This window comes from Macaca thibetana, chromosome 10 (genome assembly GCF_024542745.1).
Source record: "Macaca thibetana thibetana isolate TM-01 chromosome 10, ASM2454274v1, whole genome shotgun sequence".
Lineage (NCBI taxonomy): Eukaryota > Metazoa > Chordata > Mammalia > Primates > Cercopithecidae > Macaca > Macaca thibetana.
The window spans coordinates 37997525-38017266 of record NC_065587.1 but is presented as its reverse complement, the minus strand read 5'-3'; the positions used below and the strand labels follow the sequence as shown (position 1 = coordinate 38017266).

Below are 19742 nucleotides of genomic sequence, written 5' to 3'. Positions count from 1 at the left end.
GGGCTCCCCTCGCCCGCCTCATAGGAATGAAATGCACTTGAGGGCAAAGGGTGCAGCCCCATGTAAGCCTTTTAGATAAATACATGGAAACCTCCAGCCAAGCCAGCCCTGGCCAGCTACGTACAGACCAGCCACGTCTGCAAGCGACCCGTCTGCGGGAGCTCCCGTGGCTGCCTCACGAGCACATGCCTGGGTCCTGTTCACCCACCCTCTCGTCCCAGATACCATCCTGGAAAAGGGGGAGGTGGGGACAGTGATGAGGTCAGGAGCCTGACCCCACCTCCCCAGTGCTCCCAGGGTGCCAGGCCAACCCTGCCTGGACTTCAGAAGCCCCGCCAACAGGAAGGCCACTGGCTGCTCCCGGGGGTCTCCTTGGAGACTTCTTCCTTCTTGGGGGTCTAGCTTCCTGCCGCCACCCAGCCAGGAGACACCCCTGCCCTGCCTCTCAAAATCGAGACCCAGCTGCCCTCTAGTGGCAGTCAGCTGCACACACACAGACAACACACAACGCATGCACATCCATGCACATGTGGGTTTACATGCCTGCAGAGGTGCACACATGTGTGTATATACACACACAGGCATGCACACACGTGCACAAACACGCACACACGTGCACACACAATACACTGTACGTGTCTCTGGGTTTCTATAATGCTTTATTTATTTTCAGTATATAGAAAAGAATACATTTCTTTCCTATACATTGAAAGCACCGCAGCCAGGAGTGGCTTCCATGAACCGGCTCTGATTCAATGACTGAAGAAATGGAGACTTGGAGAATGATGTCATGCTGCAGGTCTGTGACAGCGGTTTCTCCGCGGGCTGACATTCTTCTCTGCTTGGATCCCTCTCTTTGCCGCCGGCCTGTGTCAGTCTCCTGTTTTCCAGTCTGGTCCTTCCGGCGGTGCCGTGCTGCAGGAGGAGGCGGCCACAGCCAAATAAACACGTAGCTGAGAGCGGCCTGGGGGCCCCACACTGCAGGATGGGTGGCCAAGGGGAGCTGGTGCAGGCAGGCAGTGGGGCACCGCCTGAGGGGGACATCGCGCCCGGGAAAGAGGCTGCTGAGAGCCTCCTGCAGCTTCAATTTCCAAATCTGTCCTGGGAGGGGGAAGAGAATAGGATTTGTAAAGAACAAGAGAAACTTGGGTGAGAAATGAAGAAAGTGTCCACAGCAAGGCTGCCTGCTACCCTGTCAGAAAACCCAATTCTGTTTCCTCGGGGAGCAGGGACTGAGGTGAGATGCAGCCACATCCCCACGGAGCCACCGCCACAGCCAGTGCACATAGATGGGGCATGGATGAAATGAGGCTCCGCAGGCAGGATTCCGGCCCCTCGCCAAGGTGCCATGTGTACCTGGCGTTTGGGTTCGCATTGGCAAGCCTGTGCACTGGTGCTGACACCGTCCCCAGCCCATCTCTGCAGTGTCCTAGCCAGAGGCAGAGCCAGCCTTCAGGCTCCATCCAGCCACTGCGAGGGAGGGCCGCATGCTGACAGGAGAAGGAGAACGCGGCCAGGCTGGAGAAGCTTCCAGAGGTGGGCTGGCTGGTCTCTGTCGTGATGAACAGGAAGGCACATTTTCTTTCTGTTGGGATCCTGAGGCAAGAAGCCTTGGGGCAGGGACCTCTGCCGTGGGCAGTGCCATGAAGTCCAAGGCCTCAGGCCTGGCGAATGTCTGGACACACATTGATCCACAGTTAGAAGGCAGATCCTGACCCTGAGGTTGCAAAGAGCAGCCATTCAAGGGTGGTGCCAGCTCTGCTGTTTCTATGACGTCCATCCCACATTCAGGAGACCCAGCGGGCATCGAGCTGATGTCACTGTGGACATTATTGGTGCTGCCTGAGTCCCATCCATAACAAAGGCCGGAAGCGCAGACCAACCCAGCGTCAGGGACCCCAACCGGCCCCTCACTCTGCCCTGGTCAGCTGTGTAGCACTGGGGAGGTCATGAGGCTGCCTGGCCCTCACTGAATTCAGTCATCCCCTCTGTAAATGGTAAAGAAACATGAGCTCCGCTGACTACGCAGTGTGACACCAGTCACTGAAATAGTGAACAGGAGCATGCAGTCAAAACTGGGTTTTTATTGTTTCTCTCCCCATTGTTGGTTTTCTCCCCTCCCTCACAGCCTCCGCATTAGCCCCCAGTAATGCCCTGTTCTGCACCGTGCACCTCATACCTCCTGCCCCAGCCCTGCTGTGCCTGCAGCTCATGCTGTCACTCCCTCCTCCCTCTAGTGAGCCCCCACCTTCCTTCCACAACCAGCTCCCCTTGGACTTCCATGGAGAAGCCTCTCTCACCTCCTTCAGTCTCCTTATCTCATGGATGGATGAGAGATCCTCAGCTTCCTTATTGGGTGGTTGTAATCCACCTGACATAAGGAGAGGTGTCTCTAAAGGATGGATGGATGGATGGATGGATGGATGGATGGATGGATGATGGATGGGTGGATGGATGGTGGATGATGGGTGATGGGTGGGTAGGGGGATGGTGGATGACGAATGAATGGACAATGGATGAATGGGTGATGGATGAATGGATGATGGATGAATGGATGATGGATGGATGATGGATGATGGATGAGTGAGTGGATGGTGGATGAGGGATGATGGATGGATGGATGGATGGATGGATGGATGGTGGGTGATGGATGGATGATGGATGAATGGATGATGGATGGATGAATGATGGATGAGTGAGTGGATGATGGATGGATGATGGATTAGTGAGTGGATGGTGGATGATGGATGATGGATGGGTAAATGGATCAATGATGGATGAGTGAGTGGATGGATGGATGGATAGATGATGGATGGGTGGATGGATCAATGATGAATGAGTGAGTGGATACTTGGATGATGGATGGATGGATAGATGGATGATGGATGGGTCAGTGGATGGTGGATGATGGATGGGTGGATGGATGAATGGATGATGGATGGACAGATAATGGATGGATGGATAGATGGATGATGGATGGGTGAGTGGATGGATGGATGATAGATGATGGATGCAAGGGTGGATGATGGATGATGGACAGGTGGGTGGATGGATTATGAATGGATGGATGGGTGGATGATACATGATGGATGTGCAGATGATGGATGGGTAAATGATGGATGGGTAGGTAAGGGGATGGATAGAAGGATGAGGGAGAAAGGAAAAATGGGAGCAGGGTAAGGGTTAACCTACTGTGAGAAAACTATCAAAGTAGGATGTAGCACCCAGGTAAATGTAAGCTATTTCTGTTATTTGTTTGTATCTCCTTGACTCCAAGTTCTAGTCCTCTTGGTAAATATCAACTCTGTTAGGCATGACTCATTAACTTGGTTCCCTCAACAGACACCGATTACCAACTGTGTGCCAGGTCTGTACCTGGTACTTTGGACACAAAGCTGGACAAGACTCAGTCCTCGGGGCATTCTGGGTCTTCCAGGAGAGTCTGGCCTGCAGCAGAGGTGGCCAGGGTTGTGGCTGTCCAGGTCATGCTGCATCTCCAGGGTTAATGAGGGAGGCAAGATCAATTCCAGAGGCACAAGGGGAGCTCATTCTGGAAGGAAGAGTGGGATCTCACCAGCGGGAGGATGGAGAGGGACAACACAGCCACAAGCACAGAAGGGCAGGGATAGGAGGTGTGGGGGGCACAGTGCAAACAGGGCGTCATGTGGGGCAAATGTTGGGGTAATGAGGGAGGGGAGAAAGCCAACAATGGGAGAAACAATGAAAACCTGGTTTGGGCTGCACGTTCCTGTTCACTGTCTCAGCAACTAGTCACGGCTGTGCAGTCAGCAGAGCACACGGTCCTGTCCCATTTTACAGAGGGGGCCACCAAATACAGGAGGCCCAGGTTGCTGACAGCTCTGCAGCCTGCAGGCCCCTCCCTGTCCTGCTGAGCCTCACAGCCTCCCCGGAACCCTCTCCTGCAGGGAGTCTGAGCAGCCCACTCTCCTCGGCCCTGCAGGAGCTCTGAGTTCTGCAGTCCTCCCCTCTCTCTCCAGGTGACTGATCCCCTGCAGGGGCCATGCAGGCATGGGCTGAGAAGCAGTTTCCTGCCCTTCCAAGAGGCCCCTGACACCTGCCTCCTTGAGGGAGATCGCTCAGAGCAACAGTCAGGGCTGTGTGATGAGGCACATGTTGCCTCATCACTAGGGGGCCCAGGAGCCAGCGCCGCACTGCACTGAGCCTTGGCCCCATGTAGGCTGGGCCTGGTCACCAGGCCACAGTCACCCTGGTTTGGGTGGAGGCCATGTGGAACACCCCTGAGCCTGATTGGCTGCTGTGTTCCCACCTCCCAGGTCCAACCGCACCTCCCAGCCCTGCCCTCAGTTCACCCTGTCACCTTCAGGCAGCGTGACTGCCTCTTCCAGGAAGCCTCCCCTGGCTCCCCAGCCCTCCCTCCCTGAGATGCTTGTGGCCTCACTTTCAGGCCTGTCCAGGTGGCAGTGGCTTACACTGCCTGACATTGGAGCCCAAGGTCAGCAAGCATCTTCTGTAAAGTACCAGGTGGTCCATATTTTAGGTTTTGTGGGGCATACAGTCTCTGTGCAGATACTCGGCTCTGCCTGGCAAGTGTGAAAGCAGCCGTAGATAATGTGTCAGTAAATGAGCATAGCCATGTGCCAATAAAACTTTATTTACAATAACAGTGATGGGCAGATTCAGCCCACAGGCCATCGCTTGCTACATGTATAAGTTGGATCATGTGATGCCCCTTGGTGACTCACAGCTGTCCACAGACCATCCAGACACCTCATGGAGCACCAGGCCCCTCTGTCATTCCTCAGATCTTCTGTTGTCACCAGAGTTGTTGGCAACAGTAACTTGCTGTCATGGGGCACCTACTCTGTGTTGGACCCATGTTTGACCCTGGAGATACAGTGGGTGATGGATGAGACAGCCATGGCCCCCAGAGCTCAGGTTGGCAAGGGACACAGACAACGATCAAGGGAGGACACAGCAAATGTAAAAGTGCAAGCCAGGAATGAGTCATGGATGAAGAGCAGGCTGAGCTGACAGCATGCTCGGCTGGAGGGCCAGGAGAGAATTCCGTGGGAAAGGACATCTGGGGGCTGAGGAGCTTTGATTCAAGATGAGGCCCCAGAGGGGTTAGCAGCCATGACACATGGAGTGCTGCGGCCATGTTAAGGGTTTGGATGTATGCCAGGGAGCTTTTGCTGCATAACAAAAGATCCCAAAACTTAGCAGCCTAAAACAACCACCATTTATTTCTATTTATTTAGCTCACAATTCCACAAATTGGCAATTTGGGCTAGGCTCAGCTGGAAAACCCTTCCATCCTTGGCTGGGCTTATTCATCCATCTCTCATCAGCTGCCACTTTGGCTTGGGGCTGGCTGGTCTTGGAGGGAAGGAGGAAGGAATAGAAAGACAGAGGGATGGAAAGGTAGAAAGAGGGAGGGACGGAGGGTGTATGGGTGGATAGCTGGATGGATAAATGGATGGGTGGGTGAATAAAGGGATAAATGGATGGGTGGGTGAATAGAGGGATGGTGGTTGGGTGGGTGGGTAGATCAATGAATGGGTGGGTGAATAGAGGGATAGATGGATGGATGGGTGAGTAGAGGGATGGTGGATGGAGGGGTGGGTAGATGGATAGATGGTGGGTGAATAGAGCGATAGATGGGTGGGTGAATAGAGGGATGGTGGTTGGGTGGGTGGATGGATAAATGAATGGGTGGGTGAATAGAGGGATAGATGGATGGATGGGTGAACAGAGGGATGGTAGATGGGTGGGTGGGTGGATGGATAGATGGATAGGTGTGTGAATAGAGAGATGGTGGATGGAGGGGTGGGTGGATGGATAGATGGATGGGTGGGTGAATAGAGGGATGGTGGATGGAGGGGTGAGTGGATGGATAGATGGATGGGTGGGTGAATAGAGGGATAGATGGATGGGTGGGTGAATACAGGGATGGTGGTTTGGTGGGTGGATGGATAAATGAATGGGTGGATGAATAGAGGGATAGATGGATGGATGGGTGAACAGAGGGATGGTAGATGGGTGGGTGAGTGGATGGATAGATGGATGGGTGTGTGAATAGAGAGATGGTGGATGGATAGATGGATGAGTGGGTGAATAGAGGGATGGTGGATGGAGGGGTGAGTGTATGGATACATGGATGGGTGGGTGAATAGAGGGATAGATGGATGGGTAGGTGAATAGAGGGATGGTGGATGGCTGGGCGGGTGGAAGGATAAATGGATGGGTGGGTGAATAGAGGGATGGTGGATGGAGGGGTGGGTGAATGGATAGATGGATGGGTGGGTGAATAGAGGGATGGTGGATGGAGGGGTGAGTGGATGGATAGATGGATGGGTGGGTGAATAGAGGGATAGATGGATGGGTGGGTGAATACAGGGATGGTGGTTTGGTGGGTGGATGGATAAATGAATGGGTGGATGAAGAGAGGGATAGATGGATGGATGGGTGAACAGAGGGATGGTAGATGGGTGTGTGAATAGAGAGATGGTGGATGGATAGATGGATGGGTGGGTGAATAGAGGGATGGTGGATGGAGGGGTGGGTGGATGGATAGATGGATGGGTGGGTGAATAGAGGGATGGTGGATGGAGGGGTGGGTGGATGGATAGATGGATGGGTGGGTGAATAGAGGGATAGGTGGATTGGCGGATGAGTAGAGGGATGGTGGATGGGTAGGTGGGTGGATGGATAGATGGATGGGTGAGTGAATAGAGGGATGGTGGATGGGTGCGTGAATACAGGGATGGTAGATGGGTGAGTGGGTGGATGGATAGATGGATGTGGGGCAGATAGAGGGATAGTGGATGGTTGGGTGAGTGGATGGATAGATGGATGTGTGGGTGAGTGGATGGATAGATGGATGGATGGGTGAATGCAGGGATGGTGGATCGGGGTGCGTGGCTGGGTGGAGAGATGGATGGATGATGGTTGGAAAGAGAAAATATTGGTGGCCATCTGCTGTTGGTAATTCCTTATGGAGCCAGTTTATGGAACTTGAGCGTGTTTCACTGAATCACACTGCTAGGAACTGGTCTTCTCCCTTAACCTCTTAGAGAAGCAAGACTCAGGGTTGTTTGTCACTTGGAGAGCTTTTCACAGGGTCCCTTTTTTGCTTTGGTCCCCAGAATCCCCTCCCCTAATGGTACTGGTGAGAGGCGGGCTGTGGTCCCAGCAGGGAGCTGCCCACAAGCTTCTCCTCAGCTGTCACCTCAGAAGTTCATGCCTCTGGGTCAGAGCAGAGGTGTGGAAAAGCCACCTCTGCCAGCTCAGGGATTTTGGCACTGACGGACTCCCAGCAAGGGCTCTGCAGAGAAAGGCCATGAGACTCCTTCAATGCCTAATAAAATGCACTCATCCCGCCAAGCCTTATTTGCCATTTGAAGCTCACACCTGCGCCTGCGCAGTAAACTGCCCTGTCAGGACTGCGTTTTCCAGCAGAGAGCATGCTTGCATCTCCACACCTGCAAAGAGAAGGCAAGGGTTTGTCTTTTCTTCCCATTTGAATGTCTGACCCGTAGTTCAGCTGGACAAGGTAGACACTCAAGAAACGAGGTCCCTCCTGACCCGGGTCTGTGGGGCATCCCTCCCTTTGCAAACTCCCTGCTTGGTTTTCCAGACCGAATGCAACCCCAGCGCCCTCTGAGCTCCCCTGTTCTCCTCCCTTCTCCCCTGTTCTCCTCCCTTCTCCCCTGTTCTCCTCCCTTCTCCCCTGTTCTCCTCCCTTCTCCCCTGTTCTCCTCCCTTCTCCCCTGTTCTCCTGTTCTCCTCCCTTCTATCTTGGCACCAAACGTGATCTACCCCTATTAATGGCAGGACCACAGAGACGAAAACACAAGCAAACCTCTTCATGCCACACCTTAAGCCATGGCGAGGGGAGGAGAAACTTACTCCGACAGACAGTGTCATCCAGGAGGCTTGGAGAAGGCCCTGCGCCCAGCACATAGCCCCCGATGAAAGAGAACTGGCTCCAGGAACTCCGTTCCTGTGAACAGATTTCTTTCCATACGTACCCTGTCAATTAAAACCCAAACTGATTCTCTGTTCTTTCTCAACTGGTGTCTCCCTTCCAGAAAGTTCAGCAGTACACAGTCATCGTTCAGGCCACAGACATGGAAGGAAATCTCAACTATGGCCTCTCAAACACAGCCACAGCCATCATCACGGTGACAGATGTGAATGACAACCCGCCAGAATTTACCGCCAGCACGGTGAGTCCCTCGAAGCCGCCCAGTGATGCATGGCCTGTGCGGGGCAGGAATGCACTGACGTGCGGCGCAGCTCCCTCTGTCTCTGCAGCTCTGTCTGATGGGTGCTTGGCAGGTAGCATGTAAGAAAGGCCCTGGGCAGTGGGGGCTGCTGTGTGGAGTGGCTCCACTCCTGGTGTGCGCAGTAGGGGAGAGGCCAGGGCTCAGCCAGGGAGGGGACCTGCGGCGGAGGTCGGTTGCCACCTGGGAGGCATCTCTGTGATGTCTAGAGGAGTTAACTGGTACTGTTTGGGCTGATGTTACTGCCACTTTGGGAGGCGTGCGTGTGGGACCTTCTTGGGGGATGCCCAGATGGAGTGTTGGCATGGCGGGTCCATCCTGTTTGTGGAACTTGGCCGACCCTCTATGGCCCGCTGTTGGCAGAAAGTAACTGGTACTGTTTGGGCTGATGTTACTGCCACTTTGGGAGGCGTGCGTGTGGGACCTTCTTGGGGGATGCCCAGATGGAGCGTTGGCATGGCGGGTCCATCCTGTATGTGGAACTTGGCCGACCCTCTATGGCCCGCTGTTGGCAGAAAGGGGGTCGTGACTGGGCCCCATACCGGCTGCTTGGGACCTGAGTGACCACTCACTGAATGTTGTTGAAAGTCCACTGCGAGGTCCTGAGCCCCCAGTTCACAGGGGGCCAAACTCTGTCTGGTGGGAACATGGTAGAGACAGGGCTGTAAGGCATGCGGCCCCCGCTTCCTCTGGATTCCAGCAGGGCAGCTGCACCACCAGGAGGGGCCCTTCCCTTGAAATCTGCAGAGGCCACCGCGCCGACAGACATTCGATGGGCCCACTTCCCTGCTGCCCGGCGATCTGGGGAGGTCCCAGCCTCGGCTGTTGCCCTTCTCTTCAACCAGAACCCTCTGTGGTGACTCCCTGGGTCCGTGGGGTACAACACTGTGTCCCCAAGCTGTCATTTTGGGCCCCTGTAGCAGTGCTGATATCACAGGCACGTGGCCCAGCCCCGGGAACCCCTCTAGGAAGGTTTAAGGCACCAGGCTGCGACGTGCAGAGGGGAGGGTCAGCAAGGGCTCCCAGAGTGACCGTGACCCCGAGATGCCAGGATCTCAGGGTTTTCTCTGCCCCTACAACCATATCACCCGCTTCTCCCCCAGGCCTAGGCCCCCACAGAGCTGTGTGTCAATCATGATAGCAATGACATGATAGCAATGACAGCAGCAGCACCAGCTGCACCTGTGGAGCTGCCCCTTGGGCCCCAGGGTGCGGCCAGGGTGCAGAGCCAGCCTCTGATCCCAGCCAACCCCGACTAACCCAATGACAGATGAGGACTCTGGGCTGCGGAAGGCTAAGAGGGAGATGGGAAGGGATGGGGTCAGGAGCAAGGACGGGAAGGGATGGGGTCAGGAGGGAGACGCTCCTCCCTGTGGGTAGGCCGGCTTGCTGAGAAGGCAACTCAAGGCCAGAGCCCCTCACCACGGCACCCGTCCTGCATCTGGGCCCCTCCTGCGTCCTGCATCCCGGGCCCCGGGCGCAGCTGCACCAGGCGGGGGTGGCCGTGAGCACACAGCGCCATCTGGTGGGAAGATGGCAGATCACAGCGAAGGAAGCCAGCTCAGCACCACTGCGGCAGGGCTGGGATGCGCCAGGCGCACCCTCAGGCTCCTGGCAGTGAGTCCCAGGCAGCAAGCAGCCAGGGCAACCAGGAGCCTGAGGAGCATTTAACAGGGCGCAGCCCCAGGATGCAACAGCTCTCATACAATTGGCCAGGAAGGCGTTCAGATGGTTTGGAAAACACCCCCTTCTCTCTTGGCTTCAGTCTCTATTTGCTCTCTTCCGGCCAATGAGCAACGGGCAGGAAAAGCTCAGGGCCAGGCTCCCGGGGAGTCTGGACATAGGGGAAGCAGCTGCTAACCCCAGGGCCCTGCAGAATAATAACGTCCAGGCCCAAGAGCGCAGCCGGGCTGCACCCACACAGCTGGCCAGGCAGCCCCAGCTGTCCTTCCTCCCTGACTCCAAGAAAGAAAAGGAAGTGATGGCAGGGAGGGAGGGGAGAAGGTGACGCACATTGTGTGGAGCAGGTGTCTCTGCCTTTCTTGGAGCCGGCATCCCTGTGAAGGAAGACGGAGAACCGCAGGAAGCCTCTGACCTGCACATGCCTCTGAAAACGGCCAGCCCAGGAGTCACACTGAGCCCCCAACGGAATTCTGCATTTGGCTCAAGGCAACTTGAAGCACATTGCAGGGGAGAATTCTTGCCTCTGTGTCCCCTTGAACAAAAGGTGGGGATGACCTGATTCTCTGAGATGTTGGGGGGCAGAAGTTAAACAAGGGAAACTGTGGTCCTAAATCCCGAAATTCAGAGAATCCCATCATTCCATTGCAAGCCCTACCCCTCGTCTCTGGTCCCCCTCCCGAGACTCTGGGAAGCCAAGGCAGAGGCCCTTCTAGACCTAGTGGACCAGCCACAAGCACTGACCAGCATGAGCACTGACCAGCACTGACCAGCCACCAGCACTGACCAGCCTCCAGCATTTACCAGCACTGACCAAAAATGACCAGCAACCAGTACTGACCAGCACTGACAAGCCACCAGCACCAACCAGCCACCCGCACTGATCAGCACTGAGCAGCCCTCGGCACTGAGCTACCTTCACGGCCACTGCTGACCGGCCACACCACCCTGGGGCTGCTCCTCCTGGGACTGGGGCAGAGGGTCCCCATGGCATTTATTAGAGAGACACATCCCTGTGCTTTTCCAATGGCTAAGCACAGGCTACTGCAGCCTCATGCACCTCCCAGAGTTGGGCCATTGTCCATTCTTGGTTCCAGAGGGCCTCAGGCAGGTCCCAGGCCCCAGATCACGGGGCAGGGAAATGGCATCTCTTGAGGAGTACGCAGATATGTCTAGGTGCTTCTCAGCCAGTGTCCACAGCACCTCCCGGTCTAATACAGGCTGGGAGAGGATCCGCAGTCTGCTGCGTTGGTCAGGCCGGCGAGGTGACGTGCTAGTGAGTGGACAATGGATGAATGACCCTGGCAGGGAGGGTCCCCTCCACCCTGGGGTGGCTTTTCCAGGTGACTGGGTCACATGGTCATGGGGAAGGGGTGTCTGTAAATACTCGGGGTTAGGACGGCCCTTGGTGTGTCCTTCTGAAGATGAGTGACAGGCAGGAGCCCCAGGACACTGTCCATGCCTTACCGTGGGATGGAGCAGGCAAAGGGGCCAGCAGGATGGCGAGGGCCAGCCATGCTGCTGCGCATGCCGCCAGGCTATTTTTACCAAGCCTAATCAAGAACAATCAGCAAAAGCTACAGAGATGCAGGGGATTTGCATGATCCAGTTCTGAGTCCTAAATGTTAATTAAAAGTTATTTTCCCTTCACTGGCTCTGAGCATGGCTGCACTGCCCACGTGAGGCTGAGCAGGGACCCTCGGCCCTCAGCACTGCCTCCAGCAGGTGAGCGTGGGGTCTGCTGTGCTAGAAGCTGGTGGCCACAGAGGACACAAGCTTCAGACCCTGCCCCAAGGCCTCCTATGCAGGACCACTGCATGGGTCCTGCAGTGAAGTTCTCAGGGACAGGTCCAGCCAGCACAGGGCGACCCTGGAGATCTGGCACCACAGGCCTTCCTCCAGCCCACCCCCCACCCACACACATGCCCACAGGGAGGGCCCCCTGGCGTCAGGAAGCCCAGCACTAGCCCTCCTCTTGGTTCCTGCCAGCTGCGTAGCCAAGGTCGGATCGCTGGACCTCTCTGAGCAGCAGGATTTCTTTTTTTGTTTTGTTTTGTTTTGTTTTTGAGACGGAGTCTCGCTCTGTCGCCCAGGCTGGAGTGCAGTGGCCGGATCTCAGCTCACTGCAAGCTCCGCCTCCCGGGTTCCCACCATTCTCCTGCCTCAGTCTCCCAAGTAGCTGGGACTACAGGCGCCGCCACCTCGCCCGGCTAGTTTTTTTGTATTTTTTTAGTAGAGACGGGGTTTCACCGTGTTAGCCAGGATGGTCTCGATCTCCTGACCTCGTGATCCGCCCGTCTCGGCCTCCCAAAGTGCTGGGATTACAGGTGTGAGCCGCCACGCCCGGCCAAGCAGCAGGATTTCATCCCTGCTTTCCACCTAGAATTAATCCCATCTCAAGGTGTCATCAGGAGCACTGCTGATCTATGTGGAAGTTGAAGACTTCAGCAACATAAATCTGCTCTAAAAATGCCACGGGTGGTGCCCCAGGCCCCCATCCCAGGGGCATTGAGATGGGTGGTGAGCAGACATGGTTCCAGCTTTAACAGACCTGGCATCCTGTCCGTTTTGGCCTTTCAAAGGTGAGGGGCTTGTAGCAATGTCACCAAAACCTTCTCAGCGCAGTTTCCCCAAATGGTAAAGAGGGAGGTCCAGGTACGGTGGCTCACGCCTGTAATCCCAGTACTTTGGGAGGTCAAGGAGGTGGATCACGAGGTCAGGATTTCAAGACTAGCCTGGCCAAGATGTGAAACCCATCTCTACTAAAAATACAAAAAAAAAAAAAAAAATTACCCAGGTGTGATGGCATGCACCTGTAATCCCAGCTACTCAGGAGGCTAAGGCAGAGAATTGCTTGAACATGGGAGGCAGAGGTTAGAGTGTGCCAAGATCACACCACTGCACTCCAGCCTAGGAGAGAGAGTGACTCTGTCTCAAAAAAAAAAAGAAGAGGGTGGTAGAAATTATTAAGGTATATTATTGTTGTCATTTAAAATGCATCCATGATAAGACATATTTTGTACTTTGTCATTGTGAATGATCTATTCCCCATCCCAAGGCAAGTGTGAATAAAATCAGGTTAAATATTTTTTAAATAAGAGGGAAGGGAGTCGTGCTGGTTTCCCCACAGGCTCTCCAAGGGCAGGATGAGTGGGTCCCCAGCATTTAGGACGTGCCTGGCTCAGCCAGTACCTGGTTATCACAGTTGATGTGGAAATACAGATTTTTCTCTCAAAGGGGTTAAAAATGGTTTTGCCAGAGGCAGGGGTGTCAGCTGAACTTAGGAGCCCTGGGGTCTATGGATCTGTGGCCCTCATGTTTTTGAGGTCCTTCTGGAAGTTCCCGCCCCAAGCCGCCTGAGGATGCGGCCTGCGGTCCCTCCTCAGAAGTGACACTCCTGACCGGGAGGAAGGGCAGCCCCAACTCTGCAGGATAGACAGACTACTGGCCAACCTCGGCAGGGGGACTGGCTGGGCTGGCCCGGGGCAGCTCTCACCCACAGATCCCCGGCCCCTCACGCCCGGCTGCACACCCACCCTGGCCAAGCCCTGTGAGTCCCTGACTTCTACAGAAGAAGGGGAGAAATTACAATTCAGCGTGAGTCCTGAGCACAAGAATCGGGTATCTGAAAATCAGAATGGACTCAGTGCCCTTAATTATGCTTGGGTGTTCTGTGCAAGCCTCGGCCATAAATAATTAATCGGAGCCAGCTTTTCCGAGCACAGAGGTGGCAGCTGCAGGGACCAGGAGCTCCCGCCCGCCTGACATCACCTCCCGCCTCCTTGCTCCTCCCACCAGGAACGGCTTCCTAGAGACAGCTGCAGAGGGGGCGTTTCTGAGAGCCCAAGTCTGGGCCCATCCTGGGGCAGGGACCAACAGGATGTCGGTCCAGAGACATGGGGGAGCCACGGACTGGGAAGGACAACCCTAAGGCCGGGACACACAGAAACCTGGGGTCCCTCGGTCTGGGGGTCAAGACTTCAGTCCTCCCAGCCACAGTGCTCCCGCCAGTCTCTCAGGCCTCCCTAGACCCGCCTGTCCAAGCTGCTTGGGAGAGGTGGGACCCAGGGGCTGGGGGTGGGCGCTGGGCCAGACTCCCCAGCTTCAAGCCTGGCTCCACCACTGACCAGTTGTTGGCCTTGGGCAAGTTGCAGAGTCTTCTGTACCTCTGTCTCCTCATCTGTTCCTGCCTGATGGGTGTGTGAAGACCGAGTGTTCCCAGATATCAGTCCCTTGGCAGCATACCTGACTCAAAGAAAGACCCAATGAGTAGAACAGCAATAATATGGCCACTGTGGCTGTTGTATGATTAATAATGACGATTGATAGCAATTGTGTCCCTCACCCTGGCACAGACAAGCTGCTGCCTGCAGTTGTGCTCCAATCCGGGGTAAGAAGATGGGTCAACCTCTGTGTCCTTTCTGGGAAGGGAGAAAGCCAACCTGGCCTATGGACCCAAAAGCCCAAAAGGGGGGTTCAAGTTAGTTTTGAGCTAAATGGCTGGTTCTTTCCCTCAAGCGGGCGTTGCAGGGAGCACTTTTTTGTCCCTCATAGCAGCGCTGCAAGGCGGGAGCAGAGGCTCAGGCAAGCGGGCTCTGCCACCCCCCCACACCCCCCTTCTGCCCCCAAAGCTCCTGTCTGTAAAGGGAAGAGGAGGAGGAGGACGAGGAGGAAGAAGAAAAACCGCCCGCAACTTCCTTCTGGTCACAAGAGCCACGGATCCAACAATTCTGATTTGTGAATTCAGAACTCAGCAGAAATCATCATTGTTTTACTGAATAGAAAACTAAATTCCAAAAAGCAATGACATTGTAACATCCAAAGGAGCTGTGGTTTGTAGGTTTACACTATCGATTTTCCAAAGCAAGCAATCACAGAACGGAGGAACTGCGGCCGGCTGTGTCCCCAGGTGGCTCCCAGCCCCGTGGCGGGCGCTGCAGACCACACCCCAGCTGGACAGGAGCCGTCAGGGCCGGCACTCAGCTGTGCTTGTCACAGTGATGGATCCGCTGAGCTCCGGCTGGGCACGAGCACCAGGCTCGGGCGCTTCCCTCCAGTTAGATGCCGTTGTTCACACCAGGCTCGGGCACGTCCCTCCAGTTAGATGCCGTTGTCCACACCAGGCTCGGGCACGTCCCTCCAGTTGGATGCCCTTGTCCACACCAGGCTCGGGCACGTCCCTCCAGTTGGATGCCCTTGTCCACACCAGGCTTGGGCACGTCCCTCCAGTTAGATGTCCTTGTCCACACCAGGCTCGGGCACGTCCCTCCAGTTGGATGCCCTTGTCCACACCAGGCTTGGGCACGTCCCTCCAGTTAGATGTCCTTGTCCACACCAGGCTCGGGCACGTCCCTCCAGTTGGATGCCGTTGTCCACACCAGGCTTGGGCGCGTCCCTCCAGTTGGATGCCGTTGTCCACACCAGGCTCGGGCACGTCCCTCCAGTTAGATGCTGTTGTCCACACCAGGCTCCGGCCGGAAGAAGCAGCACCCAACGCCAGGTGGCTGGGAACGCCAAGGCCTCATTAGGACCAGCCAGACGCTTCTGAGCAAGCAGCACCTCGGTGAAAGCGTCGATCCTATGCTGGCCCACGGGGCTGGGGTGACGAGGGCAGCGGCAGAGTCCCGTTTCTGCTCATTCAGACCTGCTCCGTGGGAAGAGGCAAAAGGAGGTCCTGAGCCTTCCAGGAGACAAAGCTGGGCCTCGGTGGCACTACTGTCCGTCAAGACGAGGGAGCAAAGTTCGCAGTCGGCCATGGCTCGTCTGTATGAGATATTGAGTCACTGCCACTAGTCTTTTGCCGGGAAACTGGATGTGGGAGGGACAGACAGAAATTAAGTACAGCAGCAAATCACCAAGACGCCATCCTGCGTGTCACACCTGAGGAGCGGCCTGGAGCCGGGGGCACCTTCTGGCTTCCAGCAACTGATGGAAATTCAAACCATGACGTGTTCAGTCCTTGGAGTTCCAAAGTCACAAAAGGCGGGTCCCCGGCGGGCATGGATGCGTTGCGGACGGCCGTTTTCAGAGCAGGTCAGGCAGCACAAATGGTTGAGCAATGCAGAGGCAGAAAAGGTCAAGCCTGGGCCTCTGAAACCAGGACCCCGGGGGCCTCCATTAGAGGAGAAGCAGCCTCGCTCTGCCCTTCACCAGCTACGGAGACCTGGGGACTATGGGCAGGGCCCTAAATGCCAGCCATTCCCTGGGGCATGCGGCCACCACCCAGCAGAACCGCTCCTGTGCTTGTTCCAGGGGTGCAAGGGCAGATCCACAGAGGAGCGTGCAGGGCCCCACGTTCCCAGGGATTTGCAGGCAAATGAGCTGCCATTGACACAGGGGCAGACACGCCTTTTCTTGAATGGTCTGGAGAGTAACTGTTTGCCTCTGGCTGCCGGAAGGTCTCCATGGCAACTCCGAAACGCTGCCATTGTAGGACAAAAACAACCACAGACAAAACACAAGCTAGCGGGTGTGGCCATGTCCCAGTAAAACTTTATTTACAAAAGCAAGGGACAGATTCGGGCCACAGGCTTGTTGTCGAACCCTGACTTCACCTAAGCAAAGAGGCTACATTGGTGTCATTTTGGGAATATTTGAAGGAGGAAGAGTCTAGCATCGCAGACGTCGTAAGTATGAGGTCAGTGCCTCATCACCACCTGCCTCAGAGAGCTGATTAAAAATCTCACACACAGCAGAGGTGGCGCAGGCCTATAGCTCCAGCTACTTGGGAGGCCGAGGCAGGAGGATCACTTGAGCCCAGGTGTTGGAGGCTGCAGTGAGCTATGATCATGCCACTAAACTCCAGCCTGGGCAACAGAACAAGACTGTCTCAAGAAAAAAAAAAAAAAAAGAAGAAGTCACACATAGTATTAGCATTGAATTAAAAAGTAAATCTCTTATGAAACTTTGTGTGCCACGTGCCAGGCCTTGTTCATTATGTTTGCACATTCATGCATTAATTCATTTCACCCTGCACTGGGCACTCCCTATGCCAGAGTGTAGGACAGCTACAGCGAAAACCAAAGCAGTCACAGCCCCTGCTCCTCAGAGGTTAATCTACATATTTAAAATCTGTAAGGCCAGGCATGGTAGCTCACTCCTGTAATCCCAACACTTTGGGAGGCCGAGGCGGGCAGATCACCTGAGGTCAGGAGTTCAAGACCAGCCTGGCCAACATGGTGAAACCCCATCTCTACAAAATACAAAACTTAGCTAGGCATGATGGCAGGTGCCTGTAATCCCAGCTACTCACGAGCTAGGATTACAATGAGATACCATCTCACACCAGTTAGAATGGCAATCATTAAAAAGTCAGGAAACAACAGGTGCTAGAGAGGATGTGGAGAAATAGGAACACTTTTACACTGTTGGTGGACTGTAAACTAGTTCAACCACTGTGGAAGACAGCATGGCAATTCCTCAAGGATCTAGAACTAGAAATACCATTTGACCCAGCCATCCCATTACTGGGTATATACCCAAAGGATTATAAGTCATGCTGCTATAAAGACACATTCACACGTATGTTTATTGCGGCACTATTCACAATAGCAAAGACTTGGAATCAACCCAAATGTCCATCAGTGACAGACTGGATTAAGAAATTGTGGCACATATACACCGTGGAATACTATGCAGCCATAAAAAAGGATGAGTTCGTGTCCTTTGTAGGGACATGGATGCAGCTGGAAACCATCATTCTCAGCAAGCTATCGCAAGAGCAGAAAACCAAACACCACATGTTCTCACTCATATGTGGGAAATGAACAATGAGATCAGTTGGACACAGGGTGGGGAACATCACACACCGGGGCCTGTCGTGGGGAGTGGGGAGGGGGGAGGGATAGCCTTAGGAGATATATCTAATGTAAATGATGAGTTAATGGGTGCGGCACACCAACATGCACATGTATACATATGTAACAAACCTGCACATTGTGCACAGGTACCCCAGAACTTAAAGTATAATAATAAAAAAAAGTAAATGTACATATTTTATTTCTGTGAATGTTGGTTTTTCTACCAAATTTTTCTACGATGAGCAATTGTTACTCATTTGCGGATGTATAATTCTCTGTTCCAAATGAAAACCATGAAAGTGATCTCTCAAGACAAGCAGGATGTGGGGCTGAGAGGCTGCCCCCAGGGGACCAGCACAGCCTCAGCACCCCTTTCCACCACTGGTGACCTTGGGCAGGTTGCCTCCTGGCGCCTCAGTTTCATCACCTGCAAAACAGGAACAATAATAGAATCCCCTCTGCCTCCTGCTCCCGAAATGCTGTCATTCTCTTTCCCTGGGGTTGTTACCAGCATGAGCCCAAGGAGCCCCCTGTCTGGGACAGGCCTGTCTCCTGTGAGGGCCCGCAAGCTTCTCCTCTCTGCCCCTGCCCACTGCCAGCTGTTTTGCATTTCTGCTCTTGCAAATGTGGATTCTCTTGGTGCTTTGGAGGCGTCTGACTGGCCGCCCCTGGGACTTCTCCCAAGCCAGTGTCCTGTGGGCTGGCCCCAGCCGGGCACAGCAGCCAGTCCCGAGAGTGTGGGCTGCAGGGCCCATAGCCCCACCCACACCAAGCTGGCGGGAGCTGTCATCGGGGCCTCCACCGGGGATTGGATGTTTGGGGCATGAGGATTAGCACGATGGCGACTCACTGGAAGGGGTGCAAGGGTGCTAGGGGCTGGGCTCTCTCATGGGGCTCCCAGTCCTCGGGGTACCTGGAGATCATGGTCGTGGAGCGTGGGAATCACCAGGCAGCTGCTGAGAACTGGTAGGACGTGGGACAGGGTGTGCCCTGTGCTCTCCCTGGGGCTTCTCTGGCAGCTTCTGCCTCTTCCTTCTCTCCTCTGCCCCCTTCTTTCTTGACGAAATGCCTGCCTGCGCTGGAGTCCTCACACCCACCAGCCAGAAGTCAGCTTCGTCTGAACCTTGTCCCCCCCGGTCTCTCGGCTGCAGGCACAGAAATCCACCCTTAGCCTTGGTCATCACAGCAGCAGGTGGGCACCGACCCTGTGCCAGGTGCTGCACTGAGTGCCCTGCCTGTGCCAGCGCACCTGACCCCACAGCCTCCTGAAGAACGGGGTCCCTCCTCCCCGTGTCACAGAGGGAACCACCTTCCTGTGGGGAACAAAACTTCCCTCCCACTCCCTCCCACGTGGCCGCTTGCCGTGTGGCAGATGTGGGACTTCCCCCTGAGGACAGGACCACCGTGGCCCCAGCATCGGTGCCTTGGAGGCCCAGGGTCTTGCTGGACATTATGTGGATGGAGCCTGGCCCTCTCAGCCCTGACCGCCCGCTGATATCATAAGGAAACAGCTGGGTGGGTTTTCCTGAAACACTGGCTATGCTGCAGGGGTCCTGCCCAAAGCCTCCTCTTGAGAATGGTGACCTTCCCCTGAGAACCTCACGGTTTCTGCCTCGGAGCTGGGATTGTGCTGGAAGGCCCTCGTAGGAAGACAAAATCCTCCCACCTCTCGGGATGGGTGCACGGCTGAATTCTAGATTACGGTCGCGGCAAGAAATCCCATTCTGATGCTCTTAAAATTCCTCCTTTCCCAAATAGCTGCCATGTCATCCCAAGGGGCCTGAGAGGCTTTCTTTGTGTAGGAAAATCTGAAAAAATTAAATTTAAAAGTCATTATGGCCAGGGTAAGGTTAATAAGAAAATCCTAAACCAGATTTATCGGCGAAGGCCTTCTTTGTGAACCTTTATTAAACTTGCATGATTAGAATAGATTCTTCGTCTAAACTTCACTCAGAAGTCTGCAAGGGAATGGATGCAGAGCACGCCACGCTGCTCC

At 54.9% G+C, this 19742-nt stretch overlaps 1 protein-coding gene across 1 annotated transcript in view; it reads left to right on the top strand.

Moving 5' to 3' along the window:
* CDH4 (cadherin 4) overlaps positions 1 to 19742 on the top strand; it is a 693168-nt gene that overhangs the window by 640852 nt on the left and 32574 nt on the right. Inside the window, exon 8 of the mRNA XM_050745081.1 lies at positions 8073 to 8210. Coding sequence (XP_050601038.1) covers positions 8073 to 8210 — 138 coding nt within the window. The remainder of the gene's footprint in view (positions 1 to 8072; positions 8211 to 19742) is intronic.